We start from the raw sequence: 20,712 nt of genomic DNA on the forward strand, positions 1-20,712 counted from the left end.
AGACGGACCTCCTGTCCCAGAACAAGGGCCTGATGCTCCATCTAGACCCAGGAAATTCCATTTCAAAGCATGGCTCCTCTCTAGTTCCAACATGGGGAATTGAACTGTGCAGAGAAAGTAAAACAGGTATTACTAAATAGCTGTCGCCTCACCACTAGAAATACTTACCGCCACAAGTGGAGAAGATTCTCCCTTTGGTGTCAGCAAAAACAGCTGGACGCGAACAAGGCGCCTCTATCTATGATCCTATACTACCTACTAGAACTGAAGGAAACAGGGTTAGCCATAAGTTCTATTAAAGTACACCTGGCTGCCATCACAGCCCTCCACGAACAGATAGAAGGGGCTTCAATATTTGCTCACCCGATTACACGGCTCTTTCTAGCAGGTATACAGAACATGTACCCAGAAGTATACCAACCTGCACCACCATGGGATCTTGATCTTGTGCTCAAATGTCTCATAAGATCACCCTTTGAACCTCCTCTCCTTCCATTCCACTGCTCTGGATGTCTGACATTGTACCAACTTGCCTTTTTTAACCTGATCAGTAAAGGTCACTGTGGGCCAGTGGCAGGAGGTCCCTGGCTATGGCTTCAGTTTGACAAAGACTGAAAGTGCGGCAGAGATGTTATGCTGTTCTGTCACAAGCACAGTGCCTCACTGAGTATTGGCAGCCTTCAAACAGTTTCATGGCTAGCATTTATAGAGTTGAAGAGATATTTAGTTTAGTCCTTCTTAGCTGAAAGGTTGAGGGCCTCAAGGAGTGCAGGTGTTGAACAGAGAGAACTGGTGGATTGTCTGAGTCCAAGGGAGGTGTTGAGGGCACTAAGGGTGTTTTGGGCGGGAAGGGGTCACTCTGAGATCTGCTCGGTTTATTAGACCTCCTAGCACAGGTGCACATTATAGACATAGATCTCTTTTTGAGACATGGAACAAACTGCATCTCTGCTTTCTCCCAACAGCTACTGTGTCTTTGTTTCGTGTTGCATCTACAGATGTTTCTACAATTTACTGTCTGCCTGTTCTTTCATTTCTTCTGTTGTATGTTGTGCATTTCCTTTTAACATGATTATTAATATATCTTTGTTTCTCTTTTCACCTTTTTCTGTTGCCAACATTTGTAGGAAGAAGAGCAAAAGCAGGCAGTAAGTTGATTTCAGTGTGTAGTTGATCTAACTTGGGCGGGGTTCTGCATGAAAACACAATTTTTGTCCTGATGGGATTGTATGTAAATAAACCATGCATTGCTAGTGTAAAGTCTCTGCTATGGGGTCTTTCTCATTTTTTAAATTCCAAACCAGAACTCTTCAGTTCCCAGTGGAGCATGTTCTTAATAAAGTACTGTGAGCTTTCAAATTAAGTGTATTGCCTTGAATACATGACCAGTGAGAATATTTGTTTGTTTTTTAGAAAAGTGCATGATCAACCATATTGAAAAGGCAGATTCTCAGCTTGTTTTACTTCGTAGTCTAACAGTTTCTCTGGAGTATTTTGATAACTTTCTTGTCTCTTTGAATAACCTGGAATTTGCCTGTTTGCTGTGTACAAGTCCATGCATGAAAACTAGTTTTGATACTCTAGGCATGGCTTCATGTCATGTAGCCTTGATATAGTCTCACTAGACTAGTCTTTTGCACTCATTGCAAACGAAATGTGCAAACTAATGAGGGACAAGAATGCATTTGCTGTTATTGATTTCCATTTCTATTCCCCTCCTACTAAAATTTAAATCCAGTGTTAACTTTGTGATCCACTCCAGAGGGAGCCCTTTTTCTTTTTTAAGGAACAGCCTTATATTCAGTTATTTTTCTTCAGCAGCACACGCTCTCAGCACACCCCAGCTGTTCTTCTCTGTGCACATAGAGTTATGAAGATTAACCCTGTGTTCACTTTGGTTCTTTATCTGCCATATATACCTTACACAGCTTGAAAATATTCAGATAACTTATTTCTGGTAAGAAGATGTACCTATGCATACAGCTTCTATCGGTGAAGCCTCTGAGTCACGCCACATCAGTAATGTGCTGGAACTGACCCTTGGTGGCTCCTGGGAGCCCCATATTAAAATTTCTTCCCCAAATTGAAGGGACGATTGTGGTGATTTCCCTCCTTGTGCTGGAGTTCGCTCCTCTCTAGATGTGGCTAGAGAAAATTTCCCTGGGGTTCATAAAAATACCTCTGCAAAACAACTTGTGACTTTTAGGAATGGACCAGATTACACCAAACAACAGGTAAGTACAGAATGTTTCCTGGGGGAAAAAGAACCCCAAGACACCCAGATAAGGTCTGTACTCCTCTCCCCCGTCAAATTGCAAAAGCCGAACATTGCCATATATTGTCATCATACTCAGGATAATTTTCAGGATTAAACATTTCCATGGAAGTGTAGCATAATTAACATTTGTTTTCCCAGTGCCGCTGCCTCCTTCCTGGTTATTGTTTTAGTTGGCTTGTGTGGGCGGGGAGGGGGGTTGTGTGCTCTCTAGGGTTGCCAACTTTATACTGAAACTGAACACCCTTGCCCCACCCCTGCCTCGCCCCTTCTCCGAGGCCCCACCCCTGCTCACTCCATCCCCCCTCCCTCTGTGGTTCACTTTCCCCACCCTCACTCACTCGCTCATTTTCACCAGGCGGGCTCAGTGGGATGGGGTGCAGGAGGGCTCTGGCTGGGGGTGCAGACTCTGGGGTGGGGCTGGGGATAAGGGGTTTGGGGTGCAGGAAGGTGCTCTGGGCTGAGACCAAGATGTTCAGAGGGCAGGAGGGGGATCAGGGCTGGGGCAGGGGGTTGGGGTGTGGGAGGGGGTCAGGGGTGCAGGCTCTGGGCAGTGCTTACCTTAAGCAGCTCCCAGAAGCAGTGTCATATCCCACCCCCAGCTTCTACGCGGAGGCATGGCCAGGTGACTCTGTGTGCTGCCCTCTGTGTAGGTGCCGCCCCTGCAGCTCCCATTGGCCACACTTACCAGAGCCCCCTGGCTTCCCCATATGCATAGGAGCCAGAGTGGGGACATGCCGACTGCTTCCCGGGAGCTGTGCGGCTCAGAGGCTAGCAGGGAGCCTGCCAGCCCCGCTGTGCAGCGCCACCAATAGGACAGTCAACAGCCCGGTCAGTGGTGCTGACCAGAGCCACCAGGATCCCTTTTCGACTGGGTGTTCCGGTCAAAAACCGGACACCTGGTCACCCTACTGCTCTCCCCAGTTTTTGTAGATAGCTGGTTTGGCAGACCTTGATAGTACTACCCAGTGTGGTATTTGTACGAGCTGGATAAATATTTAATGCCCACTATATAGCAACAACTCTGGGTAATGTACTGGGCAGTGAACTTGTAATCGTCTGGTTTAATACATGGCCTGACTTTGATTTACAGCCTCTGGTTCAGGCCTCAGGTCATGCACTAGGCCCAGTGCTCCAGGCTCTCTCTCTACTGCAGTTATTGAAACTCATTGTAGTTCGAATACAAAAACAAATGAAGAGATTCCCCAGTTGTTCTTCCCTCCTGTCTGCAGTGCACATACCCTGGAATATCATGTTTATCAGAGAGGAAGTTTAGGGGGTGGGGAGCTCTTACTAAAGTGTTGACAGCACATTACTTCACTAGATAGTCTCGCTGCTTTGGAATTTATGGTTTCTGAGGCAACAAGGATTTGAAACAGCAGTAACCAAACTTAGACCAACCGAAGGCCACGTTAGTGATTTGTATTAAATAAATCTGAATGCGGAGCCTAGTTTGCAGGAACTGGAGCAGGTTGCAGCTGCCCTCATCTGTAATACAATGGTGCAACCTGAAAAAAACTACAAGTTCCAGTATGCATTGCTCTGCTCTGATCAAAGCCACTTAAATAAGATCCCACGTCATATTGGCTACTGAGCCCAGTAGTTTTCAGGAAGATGGGGGTGGTCATGGTACTTCTTCACACTGAAGAGGAGAGGCAAAACGCAGCTCTGGTTCTTATTGTAGAATCGCTGAGCCATACACTGGCTTCTCTGCTACTTCAGTAAATTTACTGTCAGCCATTTATTCCAAGTATTCAAATAAACACAATACTGGAGAATAGCAGGGCTGATGCATTGGGAGAACTCAGCTTAAAGGGACATGGTCAATTTAAAATCTAGTCAGTTTCAGCAAATAAGTTTAAATTAGTTTCAGGCACTTCATTGGATTTACCATCACAATGTCTTTGTTGCCCCTCTTGGAGCACGAGTAAGACCCTTACAAACAGGAAGAGTGATTGTCTATATCAGCGGTTCTCAAACTTTAGCAACCCAAGGACCCCCATTTTGAGTTAAAATTTTTCGTGGACCCACTCAGCCCAGGCCCTGGCCCTCTCCATCCCTTTGCCCAAGTCCCCGCCCCACCTCTTCCCAGCCCCACTCCCCCCTGCCCCTCCTCTTCGCCTCTTTCTGCCCCCAAGCACCCCATCCCCGCTCCTCCCCTTCCCTCCCAGCACCTCCTGCACGCCACTGAACAGCTCTTCCCCGGCATGCAGGAGGCACGGGGAGGGAGGAGGAGGGGTTGATCAGTGGGCTAGTGGCCCTGGACATGATTCCACCCCCTCCCATGAGCACACCCTGTCCCCACCCTCTCCCTCCCTCCCAGCACTTTCTGCACGCCGCCCGCTGAAGAGCTATTCCCCGGCATGCTGGAGGCACTGGATGGAAGAGGAGGAGTTGAGGGAGGGAGGAAGGGGGTGGAGTTGATCAGCAGGGATCTAGAGTGCCCTCACGGACACCCATCTGAGAAACGCTGGTCTATATTCCAAGTGCTGTCAAATGCACAAAATAAACTGAAAAGGGAGAGAGTGATTTTTCCCTATAGCTTTGAGTTGTAGTAATCTTAGGTGGTGTGTGTCATAAAACTAGGTAAAAAACTGTCAGCTAGAAGCGTGATTTAAGTTGCCTGTATCCCTTTAAGGGGTCGCAGTCACAGCTCAGAACCTTATGCGAAGTGGCCATTCCACACATGTCTTTCCGGAATCAAGTGCCCCTCTACCTAATGACATTTTGTCCTGCTTACACTCCAAATGCAATTTGAAATAGGCATGACTTTGTTCAAATTCATGTTTTTCAAACCTTTCCCTCACTGAGAACTATGCCCACTGCCAAGTTTCAACTTTCAAGCTGCTGTCATTTTTAACACAGCTCTGTACAAAAGAAGTGTGGCTAGAATTGTTTTAATCTTTGGAACTCAAAAACAGCAGGAGGGATTGCTCAAATTTTCAAACCAGATTCACCTTCAGAAAGAGACCCAGAATAGAAATTTTAATCCTAGCCAATGATTTTTTTTAAAATGTACATATTGTATGTGAAAACAGGGCTAGAACTGAAACTGATTAAGACCCTCCACTCTAGAATTCACTTCTGTGCAAAGTTATGGTGGTACAATAGTTTTATCATGGACAGTTTAGGGAGAGTCCTGAGCTGGTCATGCTAGAAGGGTCACATATAATCAGAGAAGTGATGAGTTATGAGACTTGGTTTACCCTAAAAATATTATTTATTATTCCAATTTGTTGCTAATAATTTCAAAACATATAACAGCAACAGGAGCCTTTGGAAAAGGGCTTTATATGTTTCTATATCAAGGGGCGGCAACCTTTGGCACACGGCCCATCAGGGTAATCTACTGGCGGGCCTCAAGACATTTTGTTTACATTGACTGTCCACAGGAACATCCCCCCGCAGCTCCCAGTGGCTGCGGTTCACCATCCCCAGCCAATGGGAACTGCAGGAAGTGGTGGCCAGCATGTCCCTGGCCACTGGGAGCTTCAGGGGGCTGTGCCTGCGGACGGTCAACGTAAACAAATTTCCCCTCTTTTCACTTCCAAAACAAAATGGCCATTAACAATGTGGTTATTTTAAAAAAACAACAAGTTATAAAAATAAAAACCACAGTCTCCTGTCCCCACCCTTCCACTAAAAGTATCAGGCTTTCAGTTCTTACAGGAGGTGTAGTAAGTTGAAACTTCCACAGTAAATACCTACGATAATATGGCGGGGGTAGGGGGAGGAAGTGCTGGTTTGAAAAGGTTCTGTATAAGCTACATAAATCCTCTGGCTGACAGAAATAGCAGCCCTGAAGCAGTACATGCTATTGTTCATGCACTCTGTGAGTTGGTACGGTAGAAGAAGACTTTAAAAAAGTTTATACTGTTTCCATCCCTCACCCTGGCAACGTACTTCGTAGTCATAGGCACATGCATAAAACAAGACTTGCTCCATGATGAGGTAATGGATATTCGTCAATGGAACCCTCTGTAGGGGTGGATGTCACGTGAAGGAGATTGATACCACACAATCTAAACAGTTATTTAACCAATTGCTTTTTGCAACAATTACATCATAAAATGTGACTTTTGTAAGAGACAATTCAGCTGTACGCCCACCTGTTACCATGGTTGGATTTTATTCTGTACACGTCCTTCCAGTAGCCTGGCTCTAAATAAAATCTACTACTGCCATTCTGGGTCAGATTACACCTCTCTGCCATTAATAGCAGTTTTTGTTACCTTTATACATCTGAATGTGTAACACCATTATTTAAGGATTCAGATTCGTTGTATTTCCTGCAATATGCACTGCCTGGCTGTGAGGAATAGGATATGGAGCTTTCTAGGCCACCAATTCAAGACCAGTCCAGGTCAATTGTAACAAGAAGACATTTGCTATAAGCCTGGTTCCTAGTGGTTCCATGTAATGGAAATGCCTATCACAGCCCCCTTTGTTCACTATCTCAGCAGAGGCCACACACTGAATTAGGTATAAAGGCAGAACTTGCACTCATAGGGACTGTCTCTTCAACAATAGAATTGCTCATTATAAATGCCAAGTTGCAGGTCTGACCTAGCAGCCAGGAGTGATGTAGGCAAAGCATGCTCATCCCCTGGGAGCATGAGTCATTGCATACTCATCCCCTGGGAGCATGAGTCATTGCATACTCATCCCCTGAGAGCATGAGCTGCTTTTATTGCTCCCTACCTGGGATGGTGACTAAACACTGATGCATTATATATGCCATGGACAGATAATGATAACACGTAATGCTTTTATAGCATTTAAAATCTTTAAAACACTTCATACAATTAATCCTCACAACATCTCTGAGTTAAGTAAATAAATATTGTTGTGTCCATTTCAGAAATTGGGAAGACTGAGAGTGAGAGATTGTTACATGTTCAAGACCAAATAGCAAGTTAATGACAAAACTGGAATTAGAAATCCAAAGTCCCTGGCTTCTGATCCAGAGCTTGTTCCAGTGAACAGTGTTGCTTCTCACTGCAAGTAGACACACATTAGTGTGGAAGAAATTTACACTGCAGCTGTTCCTATTCTGTGATTAGATTACTTCTTTCTTCAGTACTAGAAGTTGTGCACCTTACACCAGTGTCATATTCACATAGCACATTTTTAAACATCCAATAAAATAGAGCTCTGTGATACTGCTAACAGGATGGCCCAGTGGTTTGGGCAGTAGCCTAGGACTTGGGAGATTCATATTCAATTCCTTGTTCCACTGCAGACGTCCCGGATGAGTTAGATGGTATTATTATTACTGTACTTGCAGAGAAATCAGTACTAAGTGCATTTGTATATGTATCCATAACACTTTTCTTCCAGTCATTATACAAGCATGGGGGACTAATCAAAGCCACATGAATGGTATCTGGATCTAGCATTGGTTCGTATGGCACATGGCCCTTATTAATAGTGATAAGGAAATGTCAGCGTGGGATTACTTGAGGTCTCATGAAATCCATTTCACTGGGGAAAGGGTTGCTAGCACACGGCAGCCATTTGGGGCTACTTTTGTCATCTGCCGTGCAGCGTGTATTGCTGTCTTTTGGCCCTTTCCCGTGCAAGCTGCTCTCCCTCTTTCCACCTCATTTCCTCCTCGGCGCTCTCCTTTGCTAGCGGGTCCTGGCACGTCTTGCTAAAGCACATTGTCTGTAGCAGAATCACCTAGATTTGGTCTAAAATAGCACAAGAACCCATCTGAGCATAAACTGCTCTGCTGCTAACTGTATTGTAACTTTATATCTCTTGGAGGTGAATGGTGTCATCCAGGATTACCTCCCTCACCCCAGTTTGTTCTCTGTTTCCCCACACCCATGCACACTCTCTGTCCAGACCCAGAGTGCAGACATGATGCACCATCTCAAAGCAGGGTTTATGCAAGTGCAGTTTGGTCTGATAATACATCAAAGTGAGCTGCATCTCTAAGACCGTCTAACAGGGGAATAATATTTTTGCATTCTGCCTCAATGCCCAGTCTGAAGATCAGGTCCAGAGTATAACTAGCTGTGTGTGTAGTCCACAGTTTATCTGAGAGAAACCAAAGGTGTAAAAGGTACTTGGAAGTTTGGCTCTGAGTGACAGAGAGACACTGTCAGCATGACTGTTGAAGTCACTTTCACAACATGTATCGCCATCACTCTGTCAACTTTTCTAGGAAAACGGCCGTGTGTGTTCTTAATCGGTTGACGAATGGCTTTGTTTCAAGGGAATTTCTCCTGTATTTGAGGCTGAATAGAAACAATATGACTGTTTCACCAGTGGTTTTGACTTTCCTGATCTGGATTGGTGATGTACCAAGTATTCTGTTCCCTATACTAGTTTTTCCCTTGCTTTGGTGACCCAAGATTTTATTTAGAGCCGGAAAAGATAGGGTTAAAAGACTGATTTTAGATTTCCTTTAGGATGAGTAGTTAAAGGAGGATTCACATTTCCTGACTATTTCCTTCTTTAACTTCTTGGACTAGGCAGCCAGGCCTTTCTTTTTGGCTCATATCAAATGAGAAAGAAAGTCACGGTACCCTCCCTAATGCAGCTTCTGAAAGGCCTTCTATAATTGGTCAGCAGTATCCATTTTAGAGGCAGCAGAGAGCTCGTCTTTGAATAATACGTTATTTCTTCAAGCCACAGGCGGATTTTGGCTCCTGCACCACCAAAGGAGCATTTGGCTCTGGCTTTTATATGTTCTGTGCTACTGCTGGCCCCCAAACTCAAGTTGAGGGCCAACACTGCAACACACGTGTGTGGCTGCAGTACATATTTCTGGCTTAATCATGCCAGCTTCAGCCATTTACATGGTACCAGCACTGTACTTTATTATTCTGGCAGCAACCTAGACTACAGCAACACCTGCTTTGGCACTGTCACTGCACCAGCACAGAGCTTCCCAAGTGCAGGCCAAAGTATCCTTTAGGACTGCATAAAAAAAATGGAAAGAAATGTTCCAGGACATGACGGAAGCCATGAAGAATTTAAATATTTTCCTGAGTTTTCAATCCTCGCTCACGTTCTCTGTTCATTGGCTTCCTCTCCCTTTTCCCAACAAATTCAAGCTCCTTAGCCACATGTTTAGGGATCAGCAAAGCTTCACTGTGCCTAAATCTTGAGTCCTCTTTTGACCAGTCCCCTCTCCCTCTTGGACACTACATTCATGGATTTACACCAAGGATGAGTTTGTCCCTGTAGGTAGTGTATCCTTTTATTTAGATAATACATACATTTAGGATATTATTCAGCCACTCCTGTGAATCTAATTAACTATTTTCTCTTTTCATGGATTTTGAAGCAGCATCTTCAGCTTTCTTACTCAACATTCTAGTAAACTAAATGGTCTGACCTAATCTGTAGTCATTTTCAAAGCCACTCCATGTAAGTATCCTGGAGGAATAGTCCACATACTTTCCCTTCATGTGCTTCTGTAAATACTCAAGGGCTCAACTTGGAATTAGAACTACGGACAAATTCTCCTTAATCAGAGGAGCCTCACTCTAGGGGTAACGCTTCATGGCTTGCTAGACGGGGGATGCTGGTGAAGCTCAGAAGAGGTGCTATAGTCAGAAAATTCCTGTTACAGATAATTAACCTTCCTTTCTCCTGTGTGAAATTGCCTCTGCAGATCCCTATTGAGAGTCATAGAATCATAGAAGATTAGGGTTGGAAGAGACCTCAGGAGGTCATATAGTCCAACCCCCTGCTCAAAGCAGGACCAATCCCCAACTAAATCATCCCAGCCAGGGCTTTGTCAAGCCGGGCCTTAAAAACCTCTAAGGAAGGAGATTCCACCACCTCCCTAGGGAACCCATTCTAGTGCTTCACCACCCTCCTAGTGAAAACATTTTTCCTAATATCCAACCTAAACCTCCCCCACTGCAACTTGAGACCATTGCTCCTTGTTCTGTTATCTGCCACCACTGAGAACAGCCGAGCTCCATCCTCTTTGGAACCTCCCTTCAAGTAGTTGAAGGCTGCTATCAAATCCCCCCTCACTCTTCTCTTCTGCAGACTAAATAAACCCAGTTCCTTCAGCCTCTCCTCATAAGTCATGTGCCCCAGCCCCCTAATCATTTTCATTGCCCTCCGCTGGACTCTCTCCAATTTGTCCACATCCTTTCTGTAGTGGGGAAGGACCAAAACTGGCCGCAATAGAGGGGAATGATCACATCCTTCGATCTGCTGGCAATGCTCCTACTAATGCAGCCCAAAATGCCGTTAGCCTTCTTGGCAACAAGGGCACACTGCTGACTCATTTCCAGCTTCTCATCCACGGTAATCCCCAGGTCCGTTTCTGCAGAACTGCTGCTTAGCCAGTCGGTCCCCAGGCTGTTGCGGTGCATGGGATTCTTCCGTCCAAAGTGCAGGACTTTGCACTTGTCCTTGTTGAACCTCATCAGATTTCTTTTGGCACAATCCTCCAGTTTGTCTAGGTCACTCTGGACACTATCCCTACCCTCCAGTGTATCTACCTCTCCGCCCAGCTTAGTGTCATCCACGAACTTGCTGAGGGTGCAATTAATCCCATCATCCAGATCAGTAATTAAGATGTTGAACAAAACCAGCCCCAGGACTGACCCCTAGGGCACTCTGCTTGATGCCGGCTGGCAACTAGACATCGAGCCATTGATCACTACCCGTTGAGCCTGACGATCTAGCCAGCTTTCTATCCACCTTACAGTCCATTCATCCAGCCCATACTTTTTAAACTTGCTGGCAAGAATACTGTGGGAGACCATATCAGAAGCTTTGCTAAAGTCAAGATATATCACGTCCACCGCTTTCCCCATATTCACAGAGCCAGGTGCCTCATCATAGAAGGCAATCAGGTTGATAAGACATGACTTGCCCATGGTGAATCCATGTTGACTGTTCCTGATCACCTTCCTCTCCTCCAAGTGCTTCAAAATGGATTCCTTGAGGACCTGCTCCATGATTTTTCCAGGGACAGAAGTGAGACTGACGAGTCTGTAGTTCCCCAGATTCTCCTTCTTCCCTTTTTTAGAGGCTGGCACTATATTTGCCTTCTTCAAATCATCCTCCCCAGATCGCCACGAGTTTTCAAAGATAATGGCCAATGGCTCTGCAATCACATCAACCAACTCCCTCAGCACCCTTGGATGCATTACATCTGGCCCCATGGACTCCCTAGTCATCTGTCCAAGTTTCCACTTCTTGTAAGCTTCCTTTTTGTGTTCGAACTCACCGAAGATTTCTCTGTGAAGCCAAGCTTTTCGTCTGCCATATTTGCTGCTATTTCTGCACATCAGGATGGTTTGTTCCTGTGCCCTCAATAAGGCTTCTTTAAAATACAGCCAGCTCTCCTGGACTCCTTTCCTCCTCATATTAGCCTCCCAGGGCATCCTGCCCATCAGTTCCCTGTGTTGTAGGAAACCATCTTCTTTGAGAATAACAAACAGATATTATGGTTTCAATGTTAATGCTTTTCTGACATGTGTCCTTCCTCTGAAATAGGAACTTTCCCTCAAAGTATCCTCTTTTAATACATTCAGATGTTCTGATTCTTTTGGTAGATTCTGGGCCTCCTTACTTGTAAACTCTTCCACATTTTGATTTTCTGTCTGTAGAAAGCTTTTATTGTTTAAAAAATACAAACAAACCTAGGAAATTCAATTTTTCAAATCCCCCGTGTTAAGAAAACATTGTTTATAGCTGAGTTACTCATAAATTAGGAAATGACCAAGTTAAATTGCATGCACAACCTTAACTCTGCACCCTTGTGCTAATGCATTATGACAGTCTTTAATTACAAGAGCACAATCTAGTTATTTAATGACAAAATATAACATGCAAATATTCATAGGTCAATATCTGTCACATGATTAGGTCCTCCCATTTCCAAGTATGCACTAGGAAGATGAGTAACCTCCTGTATTAGGGCTTGATCTAGCTATCTGTTTACATGCATCCAGTATTCAGGTGTGACAACAGGACTGTTCTCAGACCCCCTCCCAGGACAGATGCTATAACACAAAGGCTGAAAGGGCTTCTTTGGGTCTGCTCCATAATAAAATGGTTAACAGAAAGGCAGTGCTAACTTTGGAAAACAAGGTGGAAAACTTTTTGACTTAGATCGTTAACAAGTTATAGGGTGATGTCAGCTGAGAAGCCTGGAAACAAAAGTAAGATAATTTTGAAAGATAACAATGGCTTTCTGTCTTGTGTAATAGAAGTCAGCTGGGGAATCTTATGGGAATTAAAATTTTAAGAGCCCTGGGAACCTCTGCAAATAAGAGAGCAAACCCAGCAGGATTTAAAAGGAAATCCTAGCTATTGGTGGAGAGAGCAATGTTATATATTGGATGCTGTTCCTGCAAGGGGCCCAGCTGAAGGGGGACAGCACACACCCTATAACTGTGGAAAGGATGGATGAAAGCAAAAACAATATGAAGCTAGAGAAAAAGACAGTCTATGTGGTAACCAAGATTTGATTGTTTCCTGATCCCAGCTCTCCCTCCTACAGCCAGGGGGAAAGAAAGGAATGAAAACAAACAACACTTTATGGATGAAAGGGTTGACGTAGCTGTCTTATATCCAGCAATGTTGTGGGGAGATACAGACCCATTTCTTTGGGGATTTCAAATCTGCAGCTGAGCTATTGAACAAAATCAGAGCAGCAGGTGTCTAGAGAAAGTCCAATGTGGACAACAAGGAAGGAGGACTTAAGCTCTACGATGGTTGTCATTAAAAAGTAAGAATTTTCCAACAGCTAGCACAGCAATTTCCTATTCTAAGGATAAAGAAAAGCTGTGATGACTCTCAGATGCCACTATGTGGTAACTGCTGACAAATGCTGATTTTCTAAAAGCGATCACTGTGTGTGATTAGCAGAAGAATCACTATGGTATGGCCACGCTGAGCTTTCTGTTCTCTTTTCCCCTTTCTAGTCTAGAGTTCACTGAAAATTGTTTTCCAGTTACTCTTCTCCCTTCAGAAGACATGGTGTTTAATTCTGCAGAGTGTGCATGGTCCTGTTAAATATCTCATCCTCCCTAACGGGGGAGGGGGAAAATACAAGAAAATGTGCAGGTTATATTTTGTCTGTTGCAAACTCTCAGAAGTGTTCCCTAATTGCTGTCCTCTTCCACCCTAGAATGAAGGTCAGTTCCCTCTTTATCAGCTTGCCAGGTTTGACGTGTGTACTATACTTAAATGTTCATTTTCTGTCTGAAAATTGCCTGGGATTATCCCTGGTTTGAATAAGTGATATTAATGTTTCAGAGTAGTAAATCGAAAAGTGAATTATAACAGCAGCTGGGCAATAGAATAAGGTGCTCAGGAAAGGAGTGGAGATACTCAAGGCTTAGACTAGATGTCCATCTGTGAGTGGTTTAGGAAGAGTGAAATCAGCCTAGCGCGGGGCCCCGTGCCCTGGCTGTATCATTACCTGTTCATATTGGATTGTGCCTCTGTACTATAGCCCCTCCGCTGGGTGGGCCACTCGTGTTTTCCATGAGAGCTCCCTTGCGCGCACCCCCCTTTTTTAATGTGACACCAAAGATCCTGTCTGAATGCTCTTACAATACAATAAATGCCTCGCTTCCTTGGGGAAGTTATTTGACAATAAAAAAAAAAAAAAAAAAAAAAAAACCAGTGGTGAGGAATTAACTGCACATTCCACTGAGGGTCCCTTCCAATCTTCATGAGTCTGTGTGTCATAGAAACTAGCCATTTGCACTGGTAGACCTGCCCTTGGGATGTCAGACTGGGACTCTATCAAAGTGATAGCTCAACTTTGAAGATCACAGAACACACTCCTTTATTTATGGCAAGTCAGCAGTTTTTGTTACACAGAAGTTAATCATTATGGTGAAGTTTGTGTGAGCGTTACCACGAATCCCCACCCGCCTTTTCAGGGGGGTTAGACTATAACTCTTCCTTAATAATTTGCTCTGGCCTGTAATTTAGTGTGAAGACTCTCTCTGTAAGAGACCAAGGTGGGGGGTGAGAGTGGCAGGGAGGGTGGGAACCACATTTTTAAAACCGTATTAGCTGGTTTTAATTTATACTAGAATTTAAAAAGAAGTTTGCCAGTAAGGCTGCTGCTGAGTCCTTCATGCACACTATTCTGCTGCCTGCCTCCCTCGGCGGGTCTTTGCTCCACACCACAAGGGAAGGTCGCAATAGCAGCCCTTCCTTTCAGATTTCCTGTGTCACAACCCAAGTGTTATTTAAATGTATTTTTGTGTATCTAATTTAATTATGTGATTCTGCACAATTAAATACAAACCTTTCAGTGTGACAGACAATATACTGTCTAATAATCCCATCGATGCTGTCTGCTCTTTTCACTCCAACAGTTGATTAGACAGCTGTGTTGTTCTAAAGAAGCCAGTGCCAACAAAGGCCCAAAATAGAACATTGTTGGGTGGTTTCGGGGGGGAGGTATTTTATTTTTAAAATACACAGACCTTATACTGTATATTGCTGTCAGGATGCCAGAAATCCATTCTAAAGTACTCTCTTCTATCTGTCTAAAGTACCTTTCTCGTGCTGTTTTCTGAGCAATATGTGAGCAGTGATTCTGAAAATTGGTAATGAAGAGGACAGAGTTTGTTTTATTTAAACATGCTGCAGCAAAATGAAGGTAATTGTCCACACAAGCCATCTGCTACCTGGCTGCCTTCCATGTGCTTGGGAGACAGAAAATGTATGGAGAAAGTGCCTCTTTCATTCCGTTGCCATGATAACAGCCCTGCTTTAGATTTAGAGGGAGGGTTTATTAATGCTTCAGAAAGGTTATTAGTCTGCTGAAGTAATAAGCTTTTTCTGCGTTCCTTTATGTGATTGTTCTTGTACATTTTACTGTAATGCGTAAAAAGGAGACAGGAAGTTTAAGGTCTATTTAAAGAGATAGCCGTGGCTAATGTGCCACAGAGGACAATAAAACCCAGGTTTCATACAGGAGTAAGTGGATTAGGACTGATTTGGGAGGGTCTCTAAATATTCCCATTTTACTGATCTTAGTTTCAGATTGAAACATTTACTTCAGAGTAAGTCTGGTTATGAACTAGAGTTTGGATGATTTTTCACAGGTACTTCAGTACACGTGAATTCTTTGCAAGTTAAAGCACATAAAGGAATGGTTCCACTTGTTGGGACAATAAAAGGAAAAAATTTCTTGAACATTTCTGGTTAACATAAATAACCTTTTTTTATTGTAAAACGAAGAAGAAAAACCACAGTTGACAACATGTACCTGAATTCATAAATGTGAAATAATGAAAAAGGGAAGCGTTGGTCAGAATTGCACCCCTGGGCCAGAAGGCTGTTCCTTCCCATCCCATCCCATCCCATCCCAGCACTGTGGTTCAGGCACATAGCACCAGGCAGAAGTGGGGGCTGCACGGGTAAGTGCCATTCCTCAGATAAGACTTTACACTGAGGCCATGTCTGCCAGTGTTTGAAAACTGCAGAGCGGAAACGTAACGTTTCCGTGGCCCTTTTAGCTACTTGGGGAATAAGTCCAGTGCCCTCGCCGAGATGCCCTCTCAGTGAGTTGGGTTTCCATGAGTGTGAGCTACTGCTGAATACATAATGGCTGCTGCATTTGCCTGCCCAATTACTCTCTTCCCAGTATCTCTCTAGTTTCTTTGTGAGACACTGAGGATCATACATTGTATCAGACTGACTTCGTATTAGTTTGACTTCCGTACTGTACTGAAATTTCAAGTAGTTTAAAGAAATTTGTATTGTAGCAAATGAGCTTGCACATAAGTTTTAGTTTTCCCCTTTACCCCGATGCATTTCAGGTCAAGCAAACCAGTCTTCATTGAGCCATTTCCTGTCCCTGCCCTTCACGTCGCTAACTAGCTGAGCTTTCTTGGCAATAGAGACGTATCTTAAATTACAGTACAACACAATCTATTTGTGTAACTTTCATACAGAATGATTGTACTTAATCTTAGTATTAGTTAATATTTATATTGTGGTAATACCCTGGCCCAATCAGAGGCTGAGACCCATTGTGCTGGGCATAGTGTGGACATGGATGTGTGCACACACACACAGCTTGTTCCTGACCCTAAGAACTTATAGCCTAGAAGACAAAATCAAACCAAGGATAGAGGAATGGGATACAACATACAAGCAAGTGATCAGAGGCTGGGCAGGAACCGGCATTGTAACCATTGGTGGAGAATAATGCTAGTACATGGCATGTTAATTCCTTGTCCTTTTTTGTAACTTTAAAATATGTATATGAAAACTTGTTGTTAGTGGGGGTGGAGTCTGCAGAGGTCAAGGGGTGAAGCTTGGGATTATAGTGAGGGAGGGAAGAGGATTGTTTGAATGAAAGAGGAGAGTGGATAAATGCTGGGGGAGGGGTACTATTATTTTTGCTACTGTCGTTTCTACATAAGAACATAATAAGAACATAAGAATGGCCGTACCGGGTCAGACCAAAGGTCCATCTAGCCCAGTATCTGTCTACCGACAGTGGCCAATGCCAGGTGCCCCAGAGGGAGTGAACCTAACAGGCAATGATCGAGTGATCTCTCTCCTGCCATCCATCTCCATCCTCTGACGAACAGAGGCTAGGGACACCATTCTTACCCATCCTGGCTAATGGCCATTTATGGACTTAGCCACCATGAATTTATCCAGTCCCCTTTTAAACATTGTTATAGTCCTAGCCTTCACAACCTCCTCAGGTAAGGAGTTCCACAAGTTGACTGTGCGCTGCATGAAGAACTTCCTTTTATTTGTTTTAAACCTGCTGCCTATTAATTTCATTTGGTGACCCCTAGTTCTTGTATTATGGGAATAAGTAAATAACTTTTCCTTATCCACTTTCTCAACATCACTCATGATTTTATATACCTCTATCATGTCCCCCCTTAGTCTTCTCTTTTCCAAGCTGAAGAGTCCTAGCCTCTTTAATCTTTCCTCATATGGGACCCTCTCCAAACCCCTAATCATTTTAGTTGCCCTTTTCTGAACCTTTTCTAGTGCTAGAATATCTTTTTTGAGGTGAGGAGACCACATCTGTACACAGTATTCGAGGTGTGGGTGTACCATCGATTTATATAAGGGCAATAATATATTCTCAGTCTTATTCTCTATCCCCTTTTAATGATTCCTAACATCCTGTTTGCTTTTTTGACCACCTCTGCACACTGCGTGGACATCTTCAGAGAACTTGGATGACTCCAAGATCTTTTTCCTGACTCGTTGTAGCTAAATTAGCCCCCATCATATTGTATGTATAGTTGGGGTTATTTTTTCCAATGTGCATTACTTTACATTTATCCACATTAAATTTCATTTGCCATTTTGTTGCCCAATCACTTAGTTTTGTGAGATCTTTTTGAAGTTCTTCTCAATCTGCTTTGGTCTTAACTATCTTGAGTAGTTTAGTATCATCTGCAAACTTTGCCACCTCACTGTTTACCCCTTTCTCCAGATCATTTATGAATAAATTGAATAGGATTGGTCCTAGGACTGACCCTTGGGGAACACCACTAGTTACCCCTCTCCATTCTGAGAATTTACCATTAATTCCTTCCCTTTGTTCCCTGTCTTTTAACCAGTTCTCAGTCCATGAAAGGGCCTTCCCTTTTATCCCATGACAACTTAATTTACGTACGAGCCTTTGGTGAGGGACCTTGTCAAAGGCCTTCTGGAAATCTAAGTACACTATGTCCACCGGATCCCCCTTGTCCACAGGTTTGTTGACCCCTTCAAAGAATTCTAATAGATTAGTAAGACACGATTTCCCTTTACAGAAACCATGTTGACTATTGCTCAACAGTTTGTTTTTCTATGTGTCTGACAATTTTATTCTTAACTATTGTTTTGACTAATTTGCCCAGTACCGACATTAGACTTACTGGTCTGTAATTGCCGGGATCACCCCTAGAGCCCTTTTTAAATATTGGCGTTACATTAGCTAACTTCTAGTCATCCAACTTTTAGTCTTTACTTCTATTGTTTTGCTGATGATGATGTTCCTCAACTGGAGGTGAGGAAGGGAGGCTGACTTATAAAACAGGCAAATAGCAGAAAAGTGTTTCTTCTAGTATGTTGATAGTCTCAGACAGGCAGGGCCAGCTCTAGGCACCAGCACTCCAAGCATGTGCTTGGGGCGGCACTCTGGCTCCTTTTTTTTTTTTTTTTTGCTTGGGGCACAAAAAGCCAGGAGCTGGCCCTGAGCGGAGGTGAGCTGCGGCGGTGGGGGGTGCGGGGAGGGCCGCAGGAAGTAACCCTGGGGGGGAGGAGGCAGAGGAACCGCTCCCTCCCAGCTCACCTGCGCTCCACTGCCTCCTGCTCCCCTGAGTGCACGGCTGCTCTGCTTCTCCCCCCTCCCTCCCAGAATCAGCTGTTTTGCGGCAAGCCTGGCAGGGAGGGGGAGAAGCGGCGCGGCGGCGACGTGCTCAGGGGAGCAGGCGGAGGTGAGCTGCGGCAGTGGGGGGCACGGGGAGGGCCGCAGGAAGTAACCCTGGAGGGACAGAGGAACCGCTCCCTCCCCCAGCTCACCTCCGCCTCCTCCCCTGTGCATGCCGCTGCTCTGCTTTTCCCTCCTCCCTCCCTCCCAGGCTTGCCTGGGAGGGGAGGGGTAGGAAGGGAAATGCAGTGTGCCCGGGGGAGTAGGCGGGGCTGGGAATTTGGGGAAGGGGTTGGAATGGGGTGGGGAAAGGGCAGATTTGGGGCGGGGCCGGGGGGCGCGGGAATTTTTGTTTTGCTTGGGGCGGCAAAAATCTTGGAGCCGGCCCTGCAGACAGACAATGTGTTAGAGTGGACAGGAAGATTTTACAGTGCTGGAAAATGTGGGAGGCAAAAGATCATCAATGGGCAAGTCAGATTGTACAGAAACTAATACTAAGGGTGAATGTGTGTAGCAATCATTGAGTTCTGGGGGGAGGGATAGCTCAGTGGTTTGAGCATTGGCCTGCTAAACTCAGGGTTATGAGCTCAGTCCTTGAGGGGGCCACTTAGGGATCTGGGGCAAAATCAGTACTTGGTCCTGCTAGTGAAGGCAGGGGCTGGACTCAATGACCTTTCAAGGTCCCCTCCAGCTCTATGAGATAGGTATATTTTCATATGACCTTTAGGGCCAACCCAGACTAAGAAGCTGGTGATCCCTTGCTTATGCCTAGAAAACCTTGCCCCCCAGAGTCCAAGCAGTTCCTCCTTGGTAGGGGTTTTATTCCCTTCCCCCCATGTGCTCTGAGCAGCAAACTCAGCTGATGGGAAGGATCCACTTGCAAGACACATCTGCATGGTGGGGAAGTAAACAGCAAAGTCTTTTGTCCTTTTTAATGTTCCACTCTCATCTATCTGGTGTTGATGGCCCTTCCTTTTGGGGCAGGACATAGCCTCTGCTGGAGACCAGCATTTCGTCTCTCTCCAGTTTGGTGATTTACACAGTCACAAAGGTTTACAATGCCAGTGCTCAAATGTCACCTTACAATATGGGATACAGATGCTAGAAGTAAGCTTGCTGCCTGCAGCAACTCACAAGCATTCATTAAAGTCTAAACACTAACCACATTCTTATCATTCTAATACCTGTTTTAACAATGCTAACACGCAGGTGAGCCAGACTGGTTCCAGCAAAGACACAGGGACCTGGGCATGAGCTGGTTCTTCATCTGATGTTAGGCGTGATGTCCCATCACAGCTTGTCATGCAGTGTCAGACATAATGGTATTGAAATAGGAGAGAGAGTGTCAAAATCAGCTTTTTAAACTTATTGTTACTCTGTAATGTGAGCATGTCTCTCAAAGGAGGGGAAAGGCTTGAGACACGGAGAGACGTGCACCTCCCATCTGAAGCAAGAGAATGAGCCAAGTACACTTTAGATCATGGAGCACTTACTGCTGTGTGCCTCATTGACACGCCGGGAACAGACCCAGGAAGGAGAAGGGGGCTTTGTGTATGTTTTAAAAAAAAAAAAAGCCACTGCAGCACGAAGAGGAGCTCCAATTACTTGCAGTGAATATAATAAAACAGCTTCAGCTCCATGATACTTGACATGAACAAGCCAGACTTAAGAGCCATTTCAGGAGAGCTAAATAGAGATGGAGGAAAGTTTAGTAAACCTAAGTAAGGAATTGAATGTGTATAGTGTGAGTGGGGAAATAAAAACACCACTCCCTTTTCTCGTCCATTCAGCTTTTGTAATTCTCTCTGCTGAAGATTTGTGCTTACTCTGAGAAGCCATTTAGCATAGTTTGACTTTTCTTTCCCCTATAAAAAGATGCTGAACAAAAATTAAGATTATAAGATAAATTTTTCATATACTGGCCTCTTTTCCATGCCTGCAATTGTTTTCAGGAGCAATTTAGTTAATTTAAAAGCCTATGTACTTGATTTGTAGGTGCAATCAGGTGTTTACATGTCTAAATGACTTAGGTTGCATTTGAAATTATTGTTCACAAATTTGCAGACACAAATCAAAGCCAAATGTT

At 44.4% G+C, this 20,712-nt stretch overlaps 1 protein-coding gene across 15 annotated transcripts in view; it reads left to right on the top strand.

Moving 5' to 3' along the window:
- Positions 1–20,712, top strand: part of DTNB (dystrobrevin beta) — a 387,737-nt gene that overhangs the window by 295,692 nt on the left and 71,333 nt on the right. For 13 of the 15 annotated variants that reach the window (XR_005595613.1, XR_005595609.1, XR_005595612.1 and 10 more), the window contains one exon: positions 1,128–1,148. The exons of the other annotated variants lie outside the window; for them this stretch is intronic. Coding sequence is in view for 7 of the 13 variants with exons in the window: in XM_039528646.1 (XP_039384580.1) it covers positions 1,128–1,148 (21 nt within the window). In the remaining 6 variants the exon portion in view is untranslated. The remainder of the gene's footprint in view (positions 1–1,127; positions 1,149–20,712) is intronic. 15 annotated transcript variants of the gene reach the window in all.

Source organism: Mauremys reevesii, linkage group 3 (genome assembly GCF_016161935.1).
Source record: "Mauremys reevesii isolate NIE-2019 linkage group 3, ASM1616193v1, whole genome shotgun sequence".
NCBI classification, from domain to species: Eukaryota; Metazoa; Chordata; order Testudines; family Geoemydidae; genus Mauremys; species Mauremys reevesii.